This window comes from Chelonia mydas, chromosome 16 (assembly GCF_015237465.2).
Source record: "Chelonia mydas isolate rCheMyd1 chromosome 16, rCheMyd1.pri.v2, whole genome shotgun sequence".
Classification (NCBI taxonomy): domain Eukaryota; kingdom Metazoa; phylum Chordata; order Testudines; family Cheloniidae; genus Chelonia; species Chelonia mydas.
This window is the reverse complement of record NC_057857.1, coordinates 1,722,338-1,742,340: the sequence shown is the minus strand read 5'-3', so window position 1 is coordinate 1,742,340 and position 20,003 is coordinate 1,722,338. Positions and strand designations below refer to the sequence as shown.

Genomic DNA, 20,003 nt, shown 5'->3' with positions numbered 1-20,003 from the left:
GCTCCAGAGCCCTCACACAGAGTCTTCTCCCTAGATTAACTAGGGCCCTTTAGGGGTCATCTTCAGCAGTAGCTTGTACTTCAAAGGGAAAAGACACAGTTCTTTAGAAAAACAGGGAAAATGACAAGGGAAGGGCCCAGACCAGCAGCATGTTTGAAGCCCAACTCTCCTTCAGCAACCTGAAGAGAGTGAGTGGTGATTTGGCTTACACTATATTTCGTATCCTTGTGGGAAAAGGTGGGTGTACAAGCCAGTGATCACTTCCAAGTAAAAGTTCCTGACCTTGTGTGAGAGGCTCACATCTCCTAATACTGAATTCACACAGGCATAGACAAAGTTGCACTGGTATTTGACAATAGGGCTGAGACACGCAGGAGGAAAATCTTCCACAAGTGGTGGGAAACAATGGTTTACAACCCCAGATGATCTAATTTAATGGAACAGTGAATCCTTCTACCTGAACTAATGCACAGATTTCTGAGCAGCCCTCTTCTGCCCTCTACTGTTTAAATACTTGAGAAATAATAATTCTCAGTATATATCGTACACTGTTATCCCTAGGGCTTAAAGGTTTGTACAAAATGCAATTCAGGATTACATGTAAGGGAAAAGCTGGTGGCAAAAACCACAAAAAATAAGCCAGCAACAGCATTCGTGCCAGCAAGTTAAAGAAGTATGGATTGGATGAATGGACTGTAAGGTGGACAGAAAGCTGGCTAGATCGTCAGGCTCAATGGGAAGTGACCAACGGCTCAATGTCTAGTTGGCAACCGGTATCAAGTGCAGTGCCCCAAGGGTTGGTCCTGGGGCCGGTTTTGTTCAACATCTTCATTAATGATCTGGATGATAAGATCGATTGCACCCTCAGCAAGTTCACAGATGACACTAAGCTGGGGGGAGAGGTAGATATGCTGGAGGGTAGGGATAGGGTCCAGACTGACCTACACAAATTGGAGGATTGGGCCAAAAGAAATCTGATGAGGTTCAACAAGGACAAGTGCAGAGTCCTGCACTTAGGACAGAAGATGCACCATTACAGGCTGGGGACCGACTGCCTAAGCAGCAGTTCTGCAGAAAAGGACCTGGGGATTACAGTGGACAAGAAGCTGGATATGAGTCAGCAGTGTGCCCTTGTTGCCAAGAAGGCTAATGGCATTTTGGGCTGCATTAGTAGGAGCATTGCCAGCAGATGGAGGGAAGTGATTATTCCCCTCTATTCGGCACTGGTGAGGCCACATCTGGAGTATTGCATCCAGTTTTGGGCCCCCCATTATATAAAGGATGTGGACAAACTGGAGAGAGTCCAGCGGAGGGCAATGAAAATGATCAGTGGGCTGGGGCACATGACTTACAAGGAGAGGCTGAGGGAACTGGGATTGTTTAGTTTGCAGAAGAGAAGAGTGAGGGGGGATTTGATAGCACCCTTCAGCTATCTGAAGGGGGGTTCCAAGGAGGATGGAGCTCGGCTGTTCTAAGTGGTGGCAGATGACAGAACAAGGAGTAATGGTCTCAAGTTGCAGTGCGGGAGGTCTAGGTTGGATATTAGGAAACACTATTTCACTAGGAGGACGGTGAAGCACTGGAATGGGTTATCTGTGGAGGTAGTGGAATCTTCATCCTTAGAGGTTTTTACAGTCCGGCTTGACAAAACCCTGGCTGGAATGATTTAGTTGAGGGTGGTCCTGCTTTGAGCAGAGGGTTGGACTAGATGACCTCCTGAGGTCTCTTCCAATCCTAATCTTCTATGATTCCATTATTCTAAGCCCTTGTTATTTATGCTAAGAAACCATTTAACAGGATAAGGTAAAACTTCATGGTTAAGGTAGTAAGTAGATAAGCTTTTCAGTTAATTTATGCTGCAATGGGGCAATATCTATAAAGATCTGTCAGTTGACAGTGAAAGCAATTTTCATCTCCTCCCTCGCTAGTTAGGTGCATCAGGCATGCACATTCATTCTAACTATGATGATGATGATTATTACTTGCTTTACTGAGGGAATCCCTCACTCACAGTTACAACATCAGGTACAATGTGTGAGATTAGCTCTACTTTTGTGTGTGTTACTCTGCTTCCATATTGTATTCCTCCATATATACACTGTTTAGAGAGAGCATGGAATACCAGCTTAACTACTTCAATCCCATAACCAAACAGAAACTTTCAATAACAATATCTGTAAATCAGCTAGTTCAATCCCAGAGGGTCTCCAAAGTAAATATCCCATAATAATGAGCAGACTTGTTATAGCAGAACATACTGACCTATCTTTATATGCGACGACCAGCTCTATGAAAATGAATAGCTTTTCTTCTCTCAGGCAGATGCCCATAATCTTCCTCCTTCCCCAGTTCAGCTAATTAAACAGAATTTGCATCCACTTTACTGGGAAAGCTAAGGGACTCAGAACAAAATCCCAGTGATGAGTGCATCACAGTTGTGTGTCAAGAGGAGGGAGCGTGCACAGGGCAGAGGAGAGGACAACAAACTATAAGATACATGGAGCTATCATGTGGCTGTTTATTTTCGCTGGGACCCCATCTGCTGATATACTGAATCATCTCTGGTCTGTCTCATAACTCTTAGGATCGGTAACAACATAAGTTGTTTCGCACATTAAGGAGTGGCCAGCTCCTAAATCTTGCTTAGGGGGATCAGTGGGGTTTACTGCACTGGGAGAAGGGTGAGTTTTCAGCTAATGGGACTTGCCTAGAACTGAGTCGCAGATGGGCCTGCTTTCCCATGCCAAGAACCTCTACCCTCCTCCAGGCTTCCTTACCAAAAGCAACCTCCCCCTGCTGCCCAGTTTGCCTGGGATCTGTCTGAGAGGAGGTACGCTAAGTCTCGTGAATCTCGTGAAGAGGGTTACTGTCTGTTCGGTGGCTTGCATTGCTGCCTGCTTTTAGCAGGCAGTTGTCCAAGTATGGGAATATCATAATTGCATTTCTGCGCAGGTATGCTGCAACCACGGCCAATACCTTCGAAAACACTAGAGGGGCAGTAGAGTGGCCAAAGGGAAGGACCCTGTATTGGAAGTGGTCCTGTCCGATGGTAAAATGGAGAAATCTGAGATGAGAGGATGTATTGTTACAGGAAAATACGCATCCCGGAGGTCAAGGGATGAGAACCAATCACCTCTTTCTAGAGCTGGAATTATGGTACCTACTGTGACCATCTTGAATCGTTGTGTTTTGACAAACTTGTTGAGTCATTGTAGATTGAGTATTGGTCTCTAGCCACCGGATTTTTTCTTTGTGAGAAAATAGTGGGAATAAAATCCTCTCCCTCTGTGTTCTCTTTGAACGGGTTCTACTGCTCCTAACTTCATGAGGTGGCTTACCTCCTGGCACAGTAGAGACTCGTGAGAGGAATCCCTGAAGAGGGATGGGGAGGGAGGATGGATAGAGGCGTTGGGGGAAAAATGGGGGATGGAGTAACCAGTTTGTATGATTTCTAGCACCCATTTGTCAGATGTGATGGTCTTCCAGATTGGATAAAATGGAACTAGACAATATCTGAATGGTTGGGAGAGAGATGGTGTCACCAGCACAGATAGACCTGGAGTTCTCATGTCCTCAACCAAAGCTTCAAATTTGTTGTCTGGAGGTTGATAGTTGGGACTCAGCTACTGAAGAAGTGGACTGGCATCCCCTTGGGGGCCTGTGACTCAAATCACCATTGTTGTTGCGAATACATGGTCTGGCAGTAGTGTTGGGGTACATAATAATTTCGCTGTTTTTTCCTGGGTTTTGGTGTATAGATTCCCAAGGATTGGAGTGTCGCTTGTGAATCCTTGAGGGAGTGGAGAGAGTCATCTGTCTTCTCATCAAAGAGTTTGGGACCCTCGAATGGCAAATCCTAAACCATGGATTGCACCTCCTTAGCGAAGCCGGAGAGATGGAGCCATGAGGTCTCTCTCATCACAACAACTGTTGCCACTGAACTTCCAGCTGTGTCCGCAGAATCAAGTGCGGCTTGCAGGTCTCTTTTGGAGATGAGTTGTCCCTCTGATACAAGTGCTGTGAATTGTTCTCTCTTGTCCTCGGAAATAAAATCAGTCAATTCAGACATTTTTGTGTAGTTAATATAGTCATATTTTGCCAGAAATGCCTCGTAGTTGGCTATATGGAGGTGTAGTGTAGCCGAGGAATAAGCCTTGCGGCCGAAAAGATCAAGTCTTTTCCACTCTTTGTCATGAGGTGTGGTTTTGGGCTGTTATTGCTTATCACGTTCCTGGACTGCATCCACCACTACGGAATTGGGAGCTGGATGTGAAAAGAGGAACTCTGTGCCCTTGGCTGGTACATAATACTTTTTTGTCAGACCTCTTGCAGGTTTTGACAGGGTCCATCAGCACATCGTTCATAGAGATTTTGGATGAAGCAGATGTATGCAAAATGTCCACTAGTTTGTGTTGTGCCACTTGGACCTCCTCAAGGGAGATGTCCAGGGATTTAGCCACCCTTTTAAATAGATCCTAAAATAGTCTGAAATTGTCCCCTATATTATTGGGAGGAGGCATAATGGTGTCATCTGTGGATAGTGATGGCAAGTGCGTAGGTGGTGCTCCTTCCAGGATCGGGGGTTCTTCCTCATCTTCCTCCGGTTCCCCTGCCACCATCAAAGATCCAGGCACCGAAGCTGCAGATGACTGCTGTATGCCGGGTCTGGATGTGGCAGGCAGTCCCAGTTGTGTGGGGTATGCCGCCCACGGGTTCCAGTATGCCCATTGGGGTGGGGGAGACGTGGGGGCCTCCAGGGCTGGCCGTACCATTGAAAATACTTGGGATCAGTGTAATATGTCCCCTGAGGGGGTCCTGAGTTAGTCAGTTCATGGTAGAGAGGAGATTGTGGAGGGAGATCTTCTTGTCCTTCCTCACTCTCATCCTCCTCTTCACTCGAATAGGGAGGAGCAGAATGTATTGGAGATCACAGAATCATAGAATATCAGGGTTGGAAGGGACCTCAGGAGGTCATCTAGTCCAACCCCCTGCTCAAAGCAGGACCAACACCAACTAAATCATCCCAGCCAGGGCTTTCTCAAGCCTGACCTTAAAAACCTCAAAGGTAGGAGATTCCACCACCTCCTTAGGTAACCCATTCCAGTGCTTCACCACCCTCCTAGTGAAAAAGTTTTTCCTAATATCCAACCTAAATCTCCCCCACTGCAACTTGAGACCATTACTCCTTGTTCTGTCATCTGCTACCACTGAGAACAGTCTAGAGCCATCCTCTTCGGAACCCCCTTTCAGGTAGTTGAAAGCAGCTATCAAGTCCCCCCTCATTCTTCTCTTCCGTAGACTAAACATCCCCAGTTCCCTCAGCCTCTCCTCAGAAGTCATGTGTTCCAATCCCCTAATCATTTTTGTTGCCCTCCGCTGGACGCTTTCCAATTTTTCCACATCCTTCTTGTAGTTTGGGGCCCAGAACTGGACACAGTACTCCAGATGAGGCCTCACCAATGTCGAATAGAGGGGAACAATCACGTCCCTCGATCTGCTGGCAATGCCCTTACTTATACAGCCCAAAATGCCATTGGCCTTCTTGGCAACAAGGGCACGTTGTTGACTCATACCCAGCTTCTCGTCCACTGTAACCCCTAGGTCCTTTTCTGCAGAACTGCTGCCGAGCCATTCGGTCCCTAGTCTGTAGCGGTGCATGGAGTTCTTCCGTCCTAAGTGCAGGACTCTGCATTTGTCCTTGTTGAACCCATCAGATTTCTTTTGGCCCAATCCTCTAATTTGTCTAGGGCCCTCTGTATCCTATCCCTAGCCTCCAGCGAATCTACCTCTCCTTCTAGTTTAGTGTCATCTGCAAACTTGCTGAGGGTGCAATCCACACCATCCTCCAGAGCATTTATGAAGATATTGAACAAAACCGGCCCCAGGAGCGACCCTTGGGCCACTCCACTTGATACCGGCTGCCAACTAGACATGGAGCTATTGATCACTACCCCTTGAGCCCGACAATCTAGCCAGCTTTCTATCCACCTTATAGTCCATTCATCCAGCCCATACTTCTTTAACTTGCTGGCAAGAATACTGTGGGAGACAGTGTCAAAAGCTTTGCTAAAGTCAAGGAACAACACGGCCACTGCTTTCCCTTTATCCACAGAGCCAGTTATCTCGTCATAGAAGGCGATTAGATTAGTCAGGCATGACTTGCCCTTGGTGAATCCATGCTGACTCTTCCTGATCACTTTCCTCTCCTCTAAGTGCTTCAGAATGATTCCTTGAGGACCTGCTCCATGATTTTTCCAGGGACTGAGGTGAGGCTGACTGGCCTGTACTTCTCAGGATCCTCTTTCTTCCCTTTTTTAAAGATGGGCACTACATTAGCCTTTTTCCATTCGTCTGGGACTTCCCCTATCGCCATGAGTTTTCAAAGATAATGGCCAATGGCTCTGCAATCGCATCCGCCAACTCCTTTAGCACTCTCGGATGCAACGCATCCGGCCCCATGGACTTGTGCTCGTCCAGCTTTTCTAAATAGTCCCAACCACTTTTCTCCACAGAGGGCCGGTCACCTCCTCCCCATGCTGTGCTGCTCAGTGCAGAAGTCTGGGAGCTGACCTTGTTCGTGAAGACAGAGGCAAAAAAAGCATTGAGTACATTAGCTTTTTCCACATCCTCTGCCACTAGGTTGTGTCCATCTTTCGGTAAGGGGCCCACACTTTCCTTGACTTTCTTCTTGTTGCTAACATATCTGAAGAAACCCTTCTTGTTACTCTTAACATCTCTCGCTAGCTGCAACTCCAGGTGTGATTTGGCCTTCCTGATTTCACTCCTGCACCCCCGAGCAATATTTTTATACTCTTCCCTGGTCATTTGTCCAATCTTCCACTTCTTGTAAGCCTCTTTTTTGTGTTTAAGATCAGCAAGGATTTCACTGTTAAGCCAAGCTGGTCGCCTGCCATATTTACTATTCTTTCTACACATCAGGATGGCTTGTCCCTGTCACCTCAATAAGGATTCTTTAAAATACAGCCAGCTCTCCTGGTCTCCTTGCCCCCTCATGTTATTGTCCCAGGGGATCTTGCCCATCAGTTCCCTGAGGGAGTCAAAGTCTGCTTTTCTGAAGTCCAGGGTCCATATTCTGCTGCTCTACTTTCTTCCTCGTGTCAGGATCCTGAACTTGACCATCTCATGGTCACTGCCTCCCAGGTTCCCATCCACTTTTGCTTCCCCCACTAATTCTTCCCGGTTTGTGAGCAGCAGGTCAGGAAGAGCTCTGCCCCTAGTTGGTTCCTCCAGCACTTGCACCAGGAAATTGTCCCCTACATTCTCCAAAAACTTCCTGGATTGTCTGTGCACCGCTGTATTGCACTCCCAGCAGATATCAGGGTGATTGAAGTCTCCCATGAGAACCAGGGCCTGCGATCTAGTAACTTCTGCGAGTTGCCGGAAGAAAGCCTCGTCCACTTCATCCCCCTGGTCCGGTGGTCTATAGCAGACTCCCACCACGACATCACCCTTGTTGCTCACACTTCTAAACTTAATCCAGAGACACTCAGGTTTTTCTGCAGTTTCATACTTGAGCTCTGAGCAGTCATACTGCTCCCTTACATACAGTACAACTCCCCCACCTTTTCTGCCCTGCCTGTCCTTCCTGAATAGTTTATATCCATCCATGACAGTACTCCAGTCATGTGAGTTATCCCACCAAGTCTCTGTTATTCCAATCACATCATAATTCCTTGACTGCGCCAGGACTTCCAGTTCTCCCTGCTTGTTTCCCAGGTTTCGTGCATTTGTGTATAGGCACTTGAGATAACCCGCTGATCGCCCCTCTTTCTCAGAATGAGGCAGGAGCCTTCCCCTCTCACGCGCTCCTGCTTGTGCTTCCTCCCAGTATCCCACTTCCCCACTTACCTCAGGGCTTTGGTCTCCTTCCCCCGGTGAACCTAGTTTAAAGCCCTCCTCATTAGGTTAGCCAGCCTGCTTGCGAAGATGCTCTTCCCTCTCTTCGTTCGGTGGAGCCCGTCTCTGCCTAGCACTCCTCCTTCTTGGAACACCATCCCAGGGTCAAAGAATCCAAAGCCTTCTCTCCGACACCACCTGCGTAGCCATTCGTTGACTTCCATGATTCGACGGTCTCTACCCAGGCCTTTTCCTTCCACGGGGAGGATGGACGAGAAGACCACTTGCGCCTCAAACTCCTTTATCCTTCTTCCCAGATGCGAGGAGACTCGGTGCCGAGCATGACATGTTTGCGTTGGTGCTGATGATAGGGGAGTCAGGGACAACTAAGAGATTAAGAGACCCTTGTGGCTGAGAAACTGCTGCAATGTCTGTTTGATTGGCCCCGAGGCAGTATCATTGTCGGTGCTGGGAGCTGCTGTGTATAAGCTTGCACTGAAGGCTGCGCCGCTGTGCGTACCGAGCATGCCTTTGAAGGAGCCACCGTTTGCCCCAGTGCCACGCCGTTGCGTGCGGATCGCAGCGTTGGTATTGGCAGTGCCGAGGCATGAGGTTTAGATTTCCCCTTAGTGCCTCTGTCAGAGCCTGCTCATTTAGAGTCTCTGCCTCTAGCGGTACCAGTGGTGCTGGGTGGTCCTGCTGTGTCTATAACCGGTGCTGACAGTGCAGTCGATGCCGGTGCTGAGCGTCCACTCGTGGAACGTCATGTCTTGGCTGATTCCTGCATTGGGGACACAGGTGCCTGCCTTTTTGACGTTTTTTGGTAGGTTGCTCAGATGCATGGTTGAGGAGGGACCCCTGTCAGAAGCCGTGGTCAGAGAAGTTTCACGAGGAGGGCTCCGGGCTCAGATGCAGGTCTAAGAGACTTCTCCTTAAGGAGGAGCTTTAACTGCAAATCTCTAGCTCTTCTTGTCCTAGCAGTGAGCTTGAGGCAGTGCTGGCACTTCTGAGTTGTGTGCGTTTCGCAGAGGCAGCGAACACACTGATCGTGGCCATCTGAGACAGGTATAGCAAGCTTGCAGTTGAGACAGCGTTTAAAGCCCAGGAAACCAGGCATTCCTGTCAGTGGGGGCTTTCGCTCTCAGAGCGGCTGTGTATTCGAAGGTTCAACTGAAACTTCTCCCCAGCCAGTAGTTCAAAAGGAAAGGAAAAGGAAAAAGGGTTTTGTTTTGTTTTAAACTAGGTGACAGGAATAAAAGAAAAAGGGAAACAATGTAAATAGCTGTTAATGAGAAAACTAAGAAACTAACTGTTAAACTAACTAACTACTAAGTAGCAAGGCACTGCTGATTGTTCCGACTCTGTAGCGGAGGGCGTAGAGAAGGAACTAAGTGGGGGGGCTGGTCACACAGCATCAGTTAACTGCCTGAAGCAGCATGAGATGTGGACCATGCATGTGCGACCCAACCGGGCACTGTTACCAAAAGTCTCTGAGTACAAGCACAGGGGCGCACAAACACCTAAAATGGAGCACCCCGAGGGACAGCACTCAAAGAAGAACAATTGGAACCAAATCCTCAAAAACCGCAAACACCTGCCAATGCGTGTCCTGACTTGCAGCATGAGCATGACCTCCCTGGAACATTACCCTGCTCATATGCATGGAATTTCAGGGTGTACTGACATTTACAATAAAAAGAAAACTGATCAAAGGTTCCAAGTAATTCTTCAGTTATACTGCATGTTAATACCCATAGGTAAATTCAAGGGCTAAATTTTTTAACTGAGGCATTGTTTTTATTATCTTGCACTAACAATAATACAAACAACGTTACAGATCAAGCTGGTGGCCAAATCTCTTTCACACTGCAGGTACCTTGCTGGGGAAAAGATGAGGGAAACCTTTGGAAATATGAACATACATTGGGGTGGTGCACTTAAAGTCCCACCCGGGGTTCCAGAAATAGATCCACATGGGAAATTCCATTAGAACAGGCAGAATCCTTCAAATTGCTGGAGTCTTTGTCACTCATTGCCCTGGCAGATCCACCTACCCCTATCTGCTGTACCCCCCAATCTCTTTTTGCAGAACCACTGGTATATACCCTACAGTCATTAACACAGCAGGTGCAGTTAGACAGATCTGGCAGTGTATGAATAAAAATCCTGGAGAAGCTAAAAACTCACCAACAGGAGATGATGATAATAATGATGCTTTGTAGTTATACCATATAGTGTTTTATACCTTCAGTGTGATTTCTAACCCTGGATAATTCAATGGGCACTGTAAACTCCAAAAGCACATTTGTGTCTGAACTGTTTTTCTTACTGTTGTTACAAGTAACATCTAAGATTAAAGGAAACAAATCTCTGGTTTTTTTCAGCTTGCTCGCTCTGTGCTTTGACAGCACTTTATGCACGGACAATTTCACCATTTCTCCGGTACAGTCTGTTTCCTCTGTGTGTGGGTCTTTCACAGGTTTGGGAGAGCAATTCCTTCAACTACCTTTGTAAATTAACAGGGGAAGTATGACCTAGTGGATGTTCAGGCTTACAAGGCAGAAAATCCTCAGGTCTAACCCTGGGTGAACCATCAACCTGTTGTATGGTTTTAAACAAATCTCTTAATTCCTCAGTGCCTCAGTTTGCCCACCAATACAATGGGAATTAATTACAATTACATGCTCCAGGGGAGGGTTTGTGAGGATAATTCATTTATGTTTGAGCAGCATTTTGGAGATGTGAAGATGAATATGCAACACAGTATCACTACAAGATGGAATGGAATTCACAGCTTAGGTTAACAAATAACATTCAGTCCCAGAAAACAGGGAAATATGCAATATCCAGTTGTGCTGATGGAGTGAGGGACCTACACCGGATGCAAATTATAGGGGGCACCTGAGGATTTCTGCCAAGAGTCATTACCTTGTTAATGTCACAATGCAAGGAAACCTAATTACCTCTCCCAGTAATAATCAATGCAAAATGTTAAAGAGAATGGATTTTGAGTGACATTTAGGATTGAAGCAGATCCCTTACAAGGATGTAAACTGTATTACTTCTCCCGTAAGGTTGCAAGAGCCCTTTAAATTCCCTTCAACAGCAGCCATCCCTATTTCACAGGAAAGATATATGTGCCTCCTTCTTCTCATGGCTTATCTCTTTTAAGCTGATTGGCTTGTAACTCACAAAGTCAGAATCCCCAGATGAGTAATGTGTGGCCTCTTATGTGAGCCTGATGGAGCCAGTACTCAAAGCTGACCATCACATGTTTATGCAGAACCATTCTGAAGCCAAGATTTATGTCATATCATGGAAGAAATAGCCAATTAATCACTAGCATCTAGTTTTTCAACAACAACAAAGTGAAAATTTCCATAATTTATGTGCTTTGTTTTTAAACAACATCAATTAAGCTCCAAATGACAGCAGACATTGCTTGCTGGACATGTGGGAGGATGGATTAAATGATTCACTGGAAAGGTGATTAAATGATTTAGTGTAATATCACATACCTGGATCTAGATTATATTGTTCTAGGAGCCTGAAGACCAGTTTGCTTAACATTTTGTGGTTGAGTTTGTTAGGTCGTAAACCTTGATACTGCCTGTAAACAAAACAAACAAAGCAAGGAAGAAACATCAATGCAAGCAGATAAGATACTTCTCCCTTTTAATAGCAGGGATGTTGTCTGATGCTTGGTGGTGGTGACAACTTCTTTTCCCTCCTCATCTATTACAGCTGAGCCTAAACCATTCTTTCCTCCAACTGGGTCTAAATTAGCTGTTACCACTCAAGAAAGACATCGTGGATAGTTCCCTGAAAACATCCACTCAATGTGCAGCAGCAATCAAAAAAGCAAACAGAATGTTAGGAACCATTAGGAAAGGGATAGATAACAAGACAGAAAATATCATACTGCCATTATATAAATCCATGGTACGCCCACACCTTGAATACTGTGAGCAGTTCTGGTCACTCCATCTCAAAAAAGTTGCATTAGGAAGGGAAAAAATGCAGGGAAGGGCAACAAAAATTACTAGGGATATGGAACAACTTCTGTATGAGAGATTAAAAAGACTGGGACTCTTACATTTGGAAACGAAACAACTAAGTAGGGATATGATAGAGGTCTATAAGATCATGACTGGTATGGAGAAAGTGAATAAGGAAGTGTTATTTACTCCTTCACATAATACAAGAACCCAATGAAATTAATAGGCAGCAGGTTTAAAACAAACAAAAGGAAGTACTTCTTTACACAACTCACAGTCACCCTGTGGAACTCATTGCCAGGGGATGTTGTGAAGACAAAAACTATAATTAAGTTCTAACAAGAAATAGATAAGTTCATGGAGGAAAGGTCCATCAGTGGCTTTTAGCGAAGATGGTCATGGATTCAACCCCATGCTCTTGGCATCCTAAGCTTCTGACTGCCAGATGCTGGGAGTGGATAACAGGAGATGGATCACTCGATAATTGCCCTGTTCTGTTCATTCCCTCTAAAGCACCTGGTATCAGCCACCATCAGAAGACAGGATACTGGCCTAGATGGACCACTGGTCTGACCCAGTCTGGTCATTCTTATGTTCTGGAAAGTCCTAGCCAATAAAGCCTCCATATGGTCCAATTAAACCTTCAAAACACTGTTTCTGAGACAGCAGCAAGGTGGTGAGCTTACTTTAAGGTAAGTGCTGCTCTTTCCATCAGTTAGCTGATACTTGTGTCTTCGTCAGTCTCCGATTCTCCATTCAAGGGCTTTAAGAGTTCACATCAGGACCTGACTTCCAGCAACCTAGTACGTAATACCCACTCTGCTTTTATTGGCATTGTATCTGCTGCATGTATGCTGTTATTTTGATTGCACTGCTGGTGCTTACTTGGCATAAGCCACTTTAGTGGGAGGAGGTTTATAAATTAAAAAACAACCCTGATAATTTCACTGGAAAAGGAATGATGAGTATATACATTTCTTGTTTTTTGCCACTGTATCATGGGAATACTAGACACACATGCATGGAGTGAGTGCAAAGGCTTTTTACTTTGACTACGGCTATCTGCAGATGGCTCCCTCACAACTGCACCATTTCCTGGCTTAGCACTGCTATCTGAAGCTGACGGAAAGGGAATTTTCAGTTAAAAATTCAACTGAAATCAGGGTTACCAACTGACGATCCTCATTCTTATCCCCACATCTCTCTGCCAGATATGCACAATGGATATTGCGACTCTCAGCCTTCCACAGCAAAGCCCCAGAGTCAGACGGCTGTTGAGGTCTCCTGGATAAGATCTACCTCAATGTTTTCATTTTTAGCTTCCCCACGCAAAGTGCTCAGCCCCTGACACTTCTAATGATATCAATGGGAGTGATAGCTGCTCAGTGCCTCACAGAATAAGGCCTTCGGAAAGACCAAATTTCACAGTTACCAGAATTTTTCCCTTCTCTGATGGGAAGTGACTTACCCTGTGGCTTTTAACATGTTATTAGTGAATGTAGAAAGAGCACTGGAAAACATATTGTCCTTAGCTGATAGCTATTTAGCACCTGCTCATAATGTTATATAATATTGTATGCTGTTTGGATATAAGAAGGACAAAACGCTGGAAAATAGAATAATCTTCTACCTTGAGATATCTGTAGTATTAAAATTAGGTTCACACCACATATCCAGGGTCTGCAAGAGTTTGCACTGGAGATCAGGATATTCTGCCACATAAGCCTCCACTAGGTTAGTTTTCTCTTGAAGTAGCAATGGAGTGCACATCTAGGAAGAAAAATAGTTTTACACTTGTAAAGCACTACGGAGACATTGTGCTTTATACCTAGTGCAGACTGCTGCCCATCGCATTGGCTCAGCAGCACTGGCCACAGCACTGGAGAGGCAGAACCAAGTCTCCAGCCACTCCCAGCCTACAGGCACAGGAGCAGTCCCATTTTGCTGCTGCTCAGAATGTGGATAGTGAGCCTTATACCCCTGCATGCGTGCTCGGGATGGGCCACACTCTGTCTCAAAGTCTTCAATACCTAGGTCTGTAAGTGCTTGAGAAAAGTTTTCTGAATTGCTTCAATGTTAGAAAAATATTTCTACATTGAAATATGCTTCAAGGAAGTTTTCTACACAGAATTTTCAACACAAGTATTACCAATAACATTACAAACCTTTGGCATTAGAATTTATTTAACCAAGGCCACCTCTTACCACCACATAGGTAGAAAATACCTCTTATCTTCCTACATCCATTATTCTGAATGGGGGGAGCAGGGGAGGAGATGAGATTATTTTTGCATTTAATAAACCTTATTACAGAAACAATAATTTGCAAAACAGAATCAACACAGCTGGAGTATCATCCCAGTTAGAAAAATATTCTATTAAGATGGAATGTGGTATAAAAAAATCTTTCAGCCACTTCACAGACTGAAATGTCATTTTTAGCAGCTCCCTAGCGACTTCTTGCAAATTAGATATTAGTGTATAGTACTGGTATATAACTTCCACTTTTGTGAAAGACTGTGCGTCTTGTTTAGCAAAGGATACATATGATGATAGAGGAGACTACAGGGGAAACAGACTTACCTTCTCCACATCTAGTTCCAGCTGTAAGTTTAGCTTTATACTCAGAATGGCTGCCTAGAAAACACAAAAGGTAGAAAATATTTCTGGTTGTAGAGGAGAATGTGTGTTTGGGAGAGCTTATAAACAGATGTGTTTCTAAACTGAAGTATAGATGGTTTATACACATTTTCCACAGAATGATTCTTTTTGTTATATTCTGAATGTGCTAATTACATGCATTTGGCTGCACAGATTTCATTTAGAAATCCACAAAATCATCAGTGGCACTACATGTTTTAAACAGTATTAAACCTCAGAAGAAAAATTCTGAGATTAAGCACTCTATTAAAAAATTTAGAGCGAAAAACCAGAGTCTCTAGTCAAGTGTTTGGAAAGACTCAACTGACAGGTAATTTTCTCCAGAATATACATTTAAAAAAAGGAACAAAAAGGATATTTATGAGTTAACTTGAACACAAATCTTGCTGCTTTTAAATTTTTTATGTGGTTATATTTTGTGAAAACATCTCATTCATAAATTTGAATACAACTAAAATAAGATTTTTAGTTTCAATCACTTAAATGTAGCTCCACGTACACTAGATGCGATGAATCACAAATAAAAGGATGATAATGATTATATTGTGCCCTTTTATGCTGTGTTCTGAACATTGATGAACTAAGTCTTGTAATCCCCATGTGAAGTTCCTCAGAATCAGTATCCTAATTTTGCAGATGGGAAAGTGAGCCACAGAGTGGCAAAATGATTTGAGGAAGGTCACACAAGCAGTCAGTGGCATAACCAGGAATAGAACCAAGATCTTCTGCATTCAAATCCTATGTTTTAACCCCAAGAACTTGCTTCCATACTGGCTTCAGTTTCCCTCCTCTACTAGGTGCAACTCCCACCCTAGTACAATAAGGTGATACCAAACAAAGGATAACTGTTGCTCGTGAATTCAAAATCAATACACCCATACCATTCTGCCAGGGGGTTGCTAAAACATGTTCTTTGAGCCCTGATTCAGCAAGGCACATAAACAGTCCTTAAGCCCATCCCTATTCAGCAAATCACTTAACCATGCACTAAGTCTCAGGCCTTGTCTACACTACCAGGTTTTGTCGCCAAAACTGCCGTTTGTCAACCCAAACAGTGAGTGCATACACACTGCAAGGCAACTTTTGTTGGGGAAAATGCCTGGTTTGGGTGACAAAACTCATCCACCCTCACGAGAGATTTAACTCTTTTTCCTCTACATTTTTGTTGACAAAGTGCAAGTGTAGACACCACGCTTCATTTCATCACTTTAATTGGCCTAAAAGGACGTATCCCACAATGCCCATCCTGACCCATCCCATCTGGTCAGCAGTTTAAACTCCACTGCCCTGCAGACAGGTAAACAACCATCCGCCCCTCCCCCTTAAAAGCCCTGGGAATTTTTGAAATTCTATTTCCTGTTTGCTCGGCGTGGAGAGGTCTCATCATATTTTCCCAGGTGACCATGGTGGCTTATCGCAGCAAATGCTGTCCCGCTTGGACCACTGCAGATCTGTTGGATCTGCTCAGTATATGGGGAGAGGCAGCTGTGCAGTCCCAGCTGCGCTTGTGTCAGGGTTCCTTCCCCACTCTGAACTCTAGGGTACAGATGCGGGGACCCACATGAAAGCTCCCTAAGCTTATTTCTACCAACTTAGGTTAAAACCTGGTACGCTGCCACCACCAAGCGATTTAACAAAGAATCAGAGAAAAGCCCACTTGGAGACGTCTTCCCCCAAAATATCCCCCCAAGCCTTACACACCCCATTTCATGGGGAGGCCTGAGAATAATATCCTAACCAATTGGTTACAAAATGATTAAAGACCCAAATCCCTGGGTCTTGGAACAATGGAAAAATCAGTCAGGTTCTTAAAAGAAGGATTTTATTTAAAAAAAAAAAAAAAAAGAAAGGTAAAAGAATCACCTCTGTAAAATCAGGATGGAAAACACTTTACAGGGTAATCAGATTCAAAACACAAAGGATCCCCCTCTGAGCAAAACTTAAAATTACAGAAAACAGGAATAAACCTCCCTCTTAACACAGGGAAAATTAACATAAAACAAAAGATAAACTAATCCGCCTTGCCTGGCTTACCTATACTGGTTGCAATATTGGAGACTTGGATTAGGATGTTTTGGAGAAGATGGATTTCTGTCTGCCTCTCTCAGTCCCAAGAAAGAACAACCACGTAAACAAAGAGCACAAACAAAATCCTCCTCCCCCGCCAAGATTTGAAAGTATCTTTTGTCCCCATTGGTTCCTTTGGTCAGGTGCCAACCAGGTTATTTGAGCTTCTTAACCCCTTAAAGGTAAAGAGGAATTTTAGGCTACCCTTATGGTTATGACAGCTTGAGACGTAGGAATTGGGATACCTATGGGCAGATGTCCCAAGGCTTGTGCAAAAATGGCTAAGATCGGGACATGTTAGAGTGCAGAGCGAAGATAAAGGAGCTGAGGCAGGCGTACCATAAGGCGAGGGAGGCAAACCGTTGCTCAGGTGCTTCACCCTAAGACCTGCTGGTTCTATAAGGAGCTGGATGTTATCCTCAGTCGTGACCCCACATCCATCACCAAGAGCCCCGTGAATACTTTGGAGGGCACAGAGGCAGCAGAAAGAGGACCTAACCCGGAGGATGAAGTTATTAATGAAAAGGTGGAGTTAGATGAGAACGTGCAGCTCCCAGTGGAGTCACCCGGTGGGGCGGTCAGGCAGCCAGGAACCATTCTCCACTCCAGAGGTGTCTAGCCAGTCTCAGCAGTTGCTCTCTGGTGAGCAAGAAGCAGGAGATGAGATTTCTGGTAAGTGGCTGTGGTTTGTGTAGTATGGAGGTGGGTTCAGGGTACAGAAATGTGGGAGGCTTGCTGTGTTTCTGTGAGCTGGACATTTCCCTGTATAGCTAATCAGTATGGCGGAACAGAGTGTTGATGCACGCCAAGATCTCACAGGAATCCTCCAGAGAGATCTCCAGGAAGGTTTCCTGGAGGTACTCGGTAATCCTCTGATGAAGTTTCCATGGCAGAGTAGCTTTGTTCCTTCCCCCATTGTAGGAAACTTTTCCACACCACTGGTTAATCACCTGTGCAGGGACCAAAGCAGCACATAGGCGAGCAGCATAGGAAGCAGGGCAGAAGCCACAAGCATGGAGTAGATGTAGCCTCGTTTCCCTGCTTACCCTTAGCAGTGAGATATCTGCTAGAATGACCCCCGCCTGTGAAAAAGTGTGGAAGAATTTTAGAATTTGTTCCCTAGAATGCTGCATCACAACCCTTGCAAACAGTGTGTGCTCTTTTCCCCATGTGAAGTAGCCCCCTCCCCGCCCCTGCCAACACTCCCCATGCTTTGGCTGTTCGCGGAGATGTGTGCCTGGCTAGGGTCAGTGAGAAAGTGACGGCAACTTTGCAAAAGATGTATTTAACAGAAACGTTTCAATGCTGTGCGTGAATTTAACAATCCCACTTCTGTGCATTATCCCCTGTTCTTCACCAGACGTGGCCTTCAGGAACACCCCACGCACCCCAGCCAAGCGTCTCCACCAGATAAGAAAGCGCCCAAGACACAGCAAAGAAGACATGTTCCGGGAGGTCCTGAAGTGCAGCAATGCAGAAAAAAGAGAATGAAAGGAGTGCTGGGACGCCAAACGGCCGGACAGAAAAGAGAATCATGTGTTTAAGGATGCTACTGAGCAGATGATTAAAGTAATGGAGAAACAAACACAGATGCTGAAGTCCTTAATAATGCTGTAGACTGAGCAGATCAGTGCTTGACCTCATCTACAGCACATTCAGAACTCTTTTCCATGCCTCCCCCCAAACTCCGCCCGCACATTCCTTTCCACCTTCCAGGGCTTCTCAGTTTCCCCTTCACTCCACCCCCGCAGACAACTTTCACAATGATAGCTGGACCTACACGCAGCTGCGAGATTCTGCCCTTCCCTGGCTCTTCCTTTCCCGCCAAGCATCTGTGTGTTTGTGTGTGCTGTTTCTTGCGCAATAAAAGCAAACTTTTATAATGGCAAATCATCTTTATTTTTTTTCTACAAGAGGAGATTGCAGGCACTGCCAATACATACACAGGCATTGTAATCACTTTCTTACAGGAATTCAAGACCCCCAAATGTCACCATTGCCTCCTAGGGAAACTACATGGGATGTAACATTGAAGCAGCTCAGACAGAGATATATGTTATTGGTGGTCATTGTCAAAGTGCTGCCTCAAAGACTCCCCGATTCAAATAGCTCCCCTCTGGGCTCCTCTGACAGCCCTGGTATCTGGCTGTTCAAAATCAGCAGCCAAGCCGTCTGCCTCAGCACTTGACCCCTGAGCAAACCTTTCACCCTTAGCTTCACAGAGATTATGCAACATACAGCTATGACCATAGGAATATTATCCTCAGTGAGGTCCAACCTGCCATAAAGGCATCGCCAGGTGCCTTTAATCTGCCAAAGGCACATTCCACTGTCATCCAGCACCTACTAAGCCTGTTCTTGAACTGCTCCTTATTGCTGTCCAGGTGTCCTGTGTAAGATTTCATGAGCCACGGGATACGCAGGGTCCCCCAAGATTATTATGGGCGGTTCAACACTCCCCACTGTAATCTTCTGGTTAGGAAAGAAAGTCCCACTTGCAACTTTCTCTACAGGCTGGTATTCCTGAAGATGAGTGCATCATGCACCTTCCCAGACCACCCCATCTTGATGTCAGTGAAACGCCCACGGTGACCTACAAGCACCTGCAACACCACAGAGAAGTACCCCTTCCTATTGATGTATTCCATCACAACTGGTGCCAAAATTGGAAAATGTGTGCCATCTATTGCCCCTCCACAGTTTGGGAAACCCATTTCTGCAAAGCCATCCACTAATTCATGCATATTTCCTAGAGTCACGGTCCTTCGTAGCAGGTTTAAAAGAGAACTGGATACATTCATGGGAGGTTAAGTCCATTAATGGCTATTAGCCAGGATTGGTAAGGAATGGTGTCCCTGGCCTCTGTTTGTCAGAGGGTGGTGATGGATGGCAGGAGAGAGATCACTTGATCATTACCTGTTAGGTTCCCTCCCTCTGGGGCACATGACATTGGCCACTGTCGGCAGACAGGATACTGGGCTGGATGGACCGTTGGTCTGACCCAGTATGGCCATTCTTATGTTCTTATGTTCACCATTCAGTGCTTGTTTCCCGAGCCCAAAAGCAACGTTCTACCCTGCACACCTGCTCTGTGAATGCCAAAAGCAATTTAAGTTGCTCCTATCCATATCACGCAGAATATTGGGTGCCTGGAAGTCTTCTTCAGTTAGGAACTTCACGATTAACTGCACTGCCATCTGCACTGTCTTCAGGAGAGTTAATAGAGCATAGGAAAGCAGTGCGGGATCCATCCCTTCTCACAGAGATGACGGGGTGCATAGCAAAGAAGGGCCGTTGAAAAATGCCGCGAAAGAAAGCCCATACTCCATGGGACAGAAAACAATGCATCACGGGACATTTAGCACTGTCCGACAGAAGGACTGCGGGATAGGTACCCACAGTGCATTGCTCACACTGTCA

The 20,003-nt window shown here is 45.4% G+C and overlaps 1 protein-coding gene across 9 annotated transcripts in view; it reads right to left on the bottom strand.

The window, feature by feature from the left end:
• Nucleotides 1-20,003, bottom strand: part of EXD3 (exonuclease 3'-5' domain containing 3) — a 523,135-nt gene that overhangs the window by 354,581 nt on the left and 148,551 nt on the right. For all 9 annotated transcript variants that reach the window (XM_043530801.1, XM_043530804.1, XM_043530800.1 and 6 more), the window contains 3 exons: nucleotides 14,439-14,492; nucleotides 13,486-13,625; nucleotides 11,376-11,467 (listed from right to left, as the gene is read on the bottom strand). In XM_043530801.1, coding sequence (XP_043386736.1) covers nucleotides 11,376-11,467; nucleotides 13,486-13,625; nucleotides 14,439-14,492 — 286 coding nt within the window. The remainder of the gene's footprint in view (nucleotides 1-11,375; nucleotides 11,468-13,485; nucleotides 13,626-14,438; nucleotides 14,493-20,003) is intronic.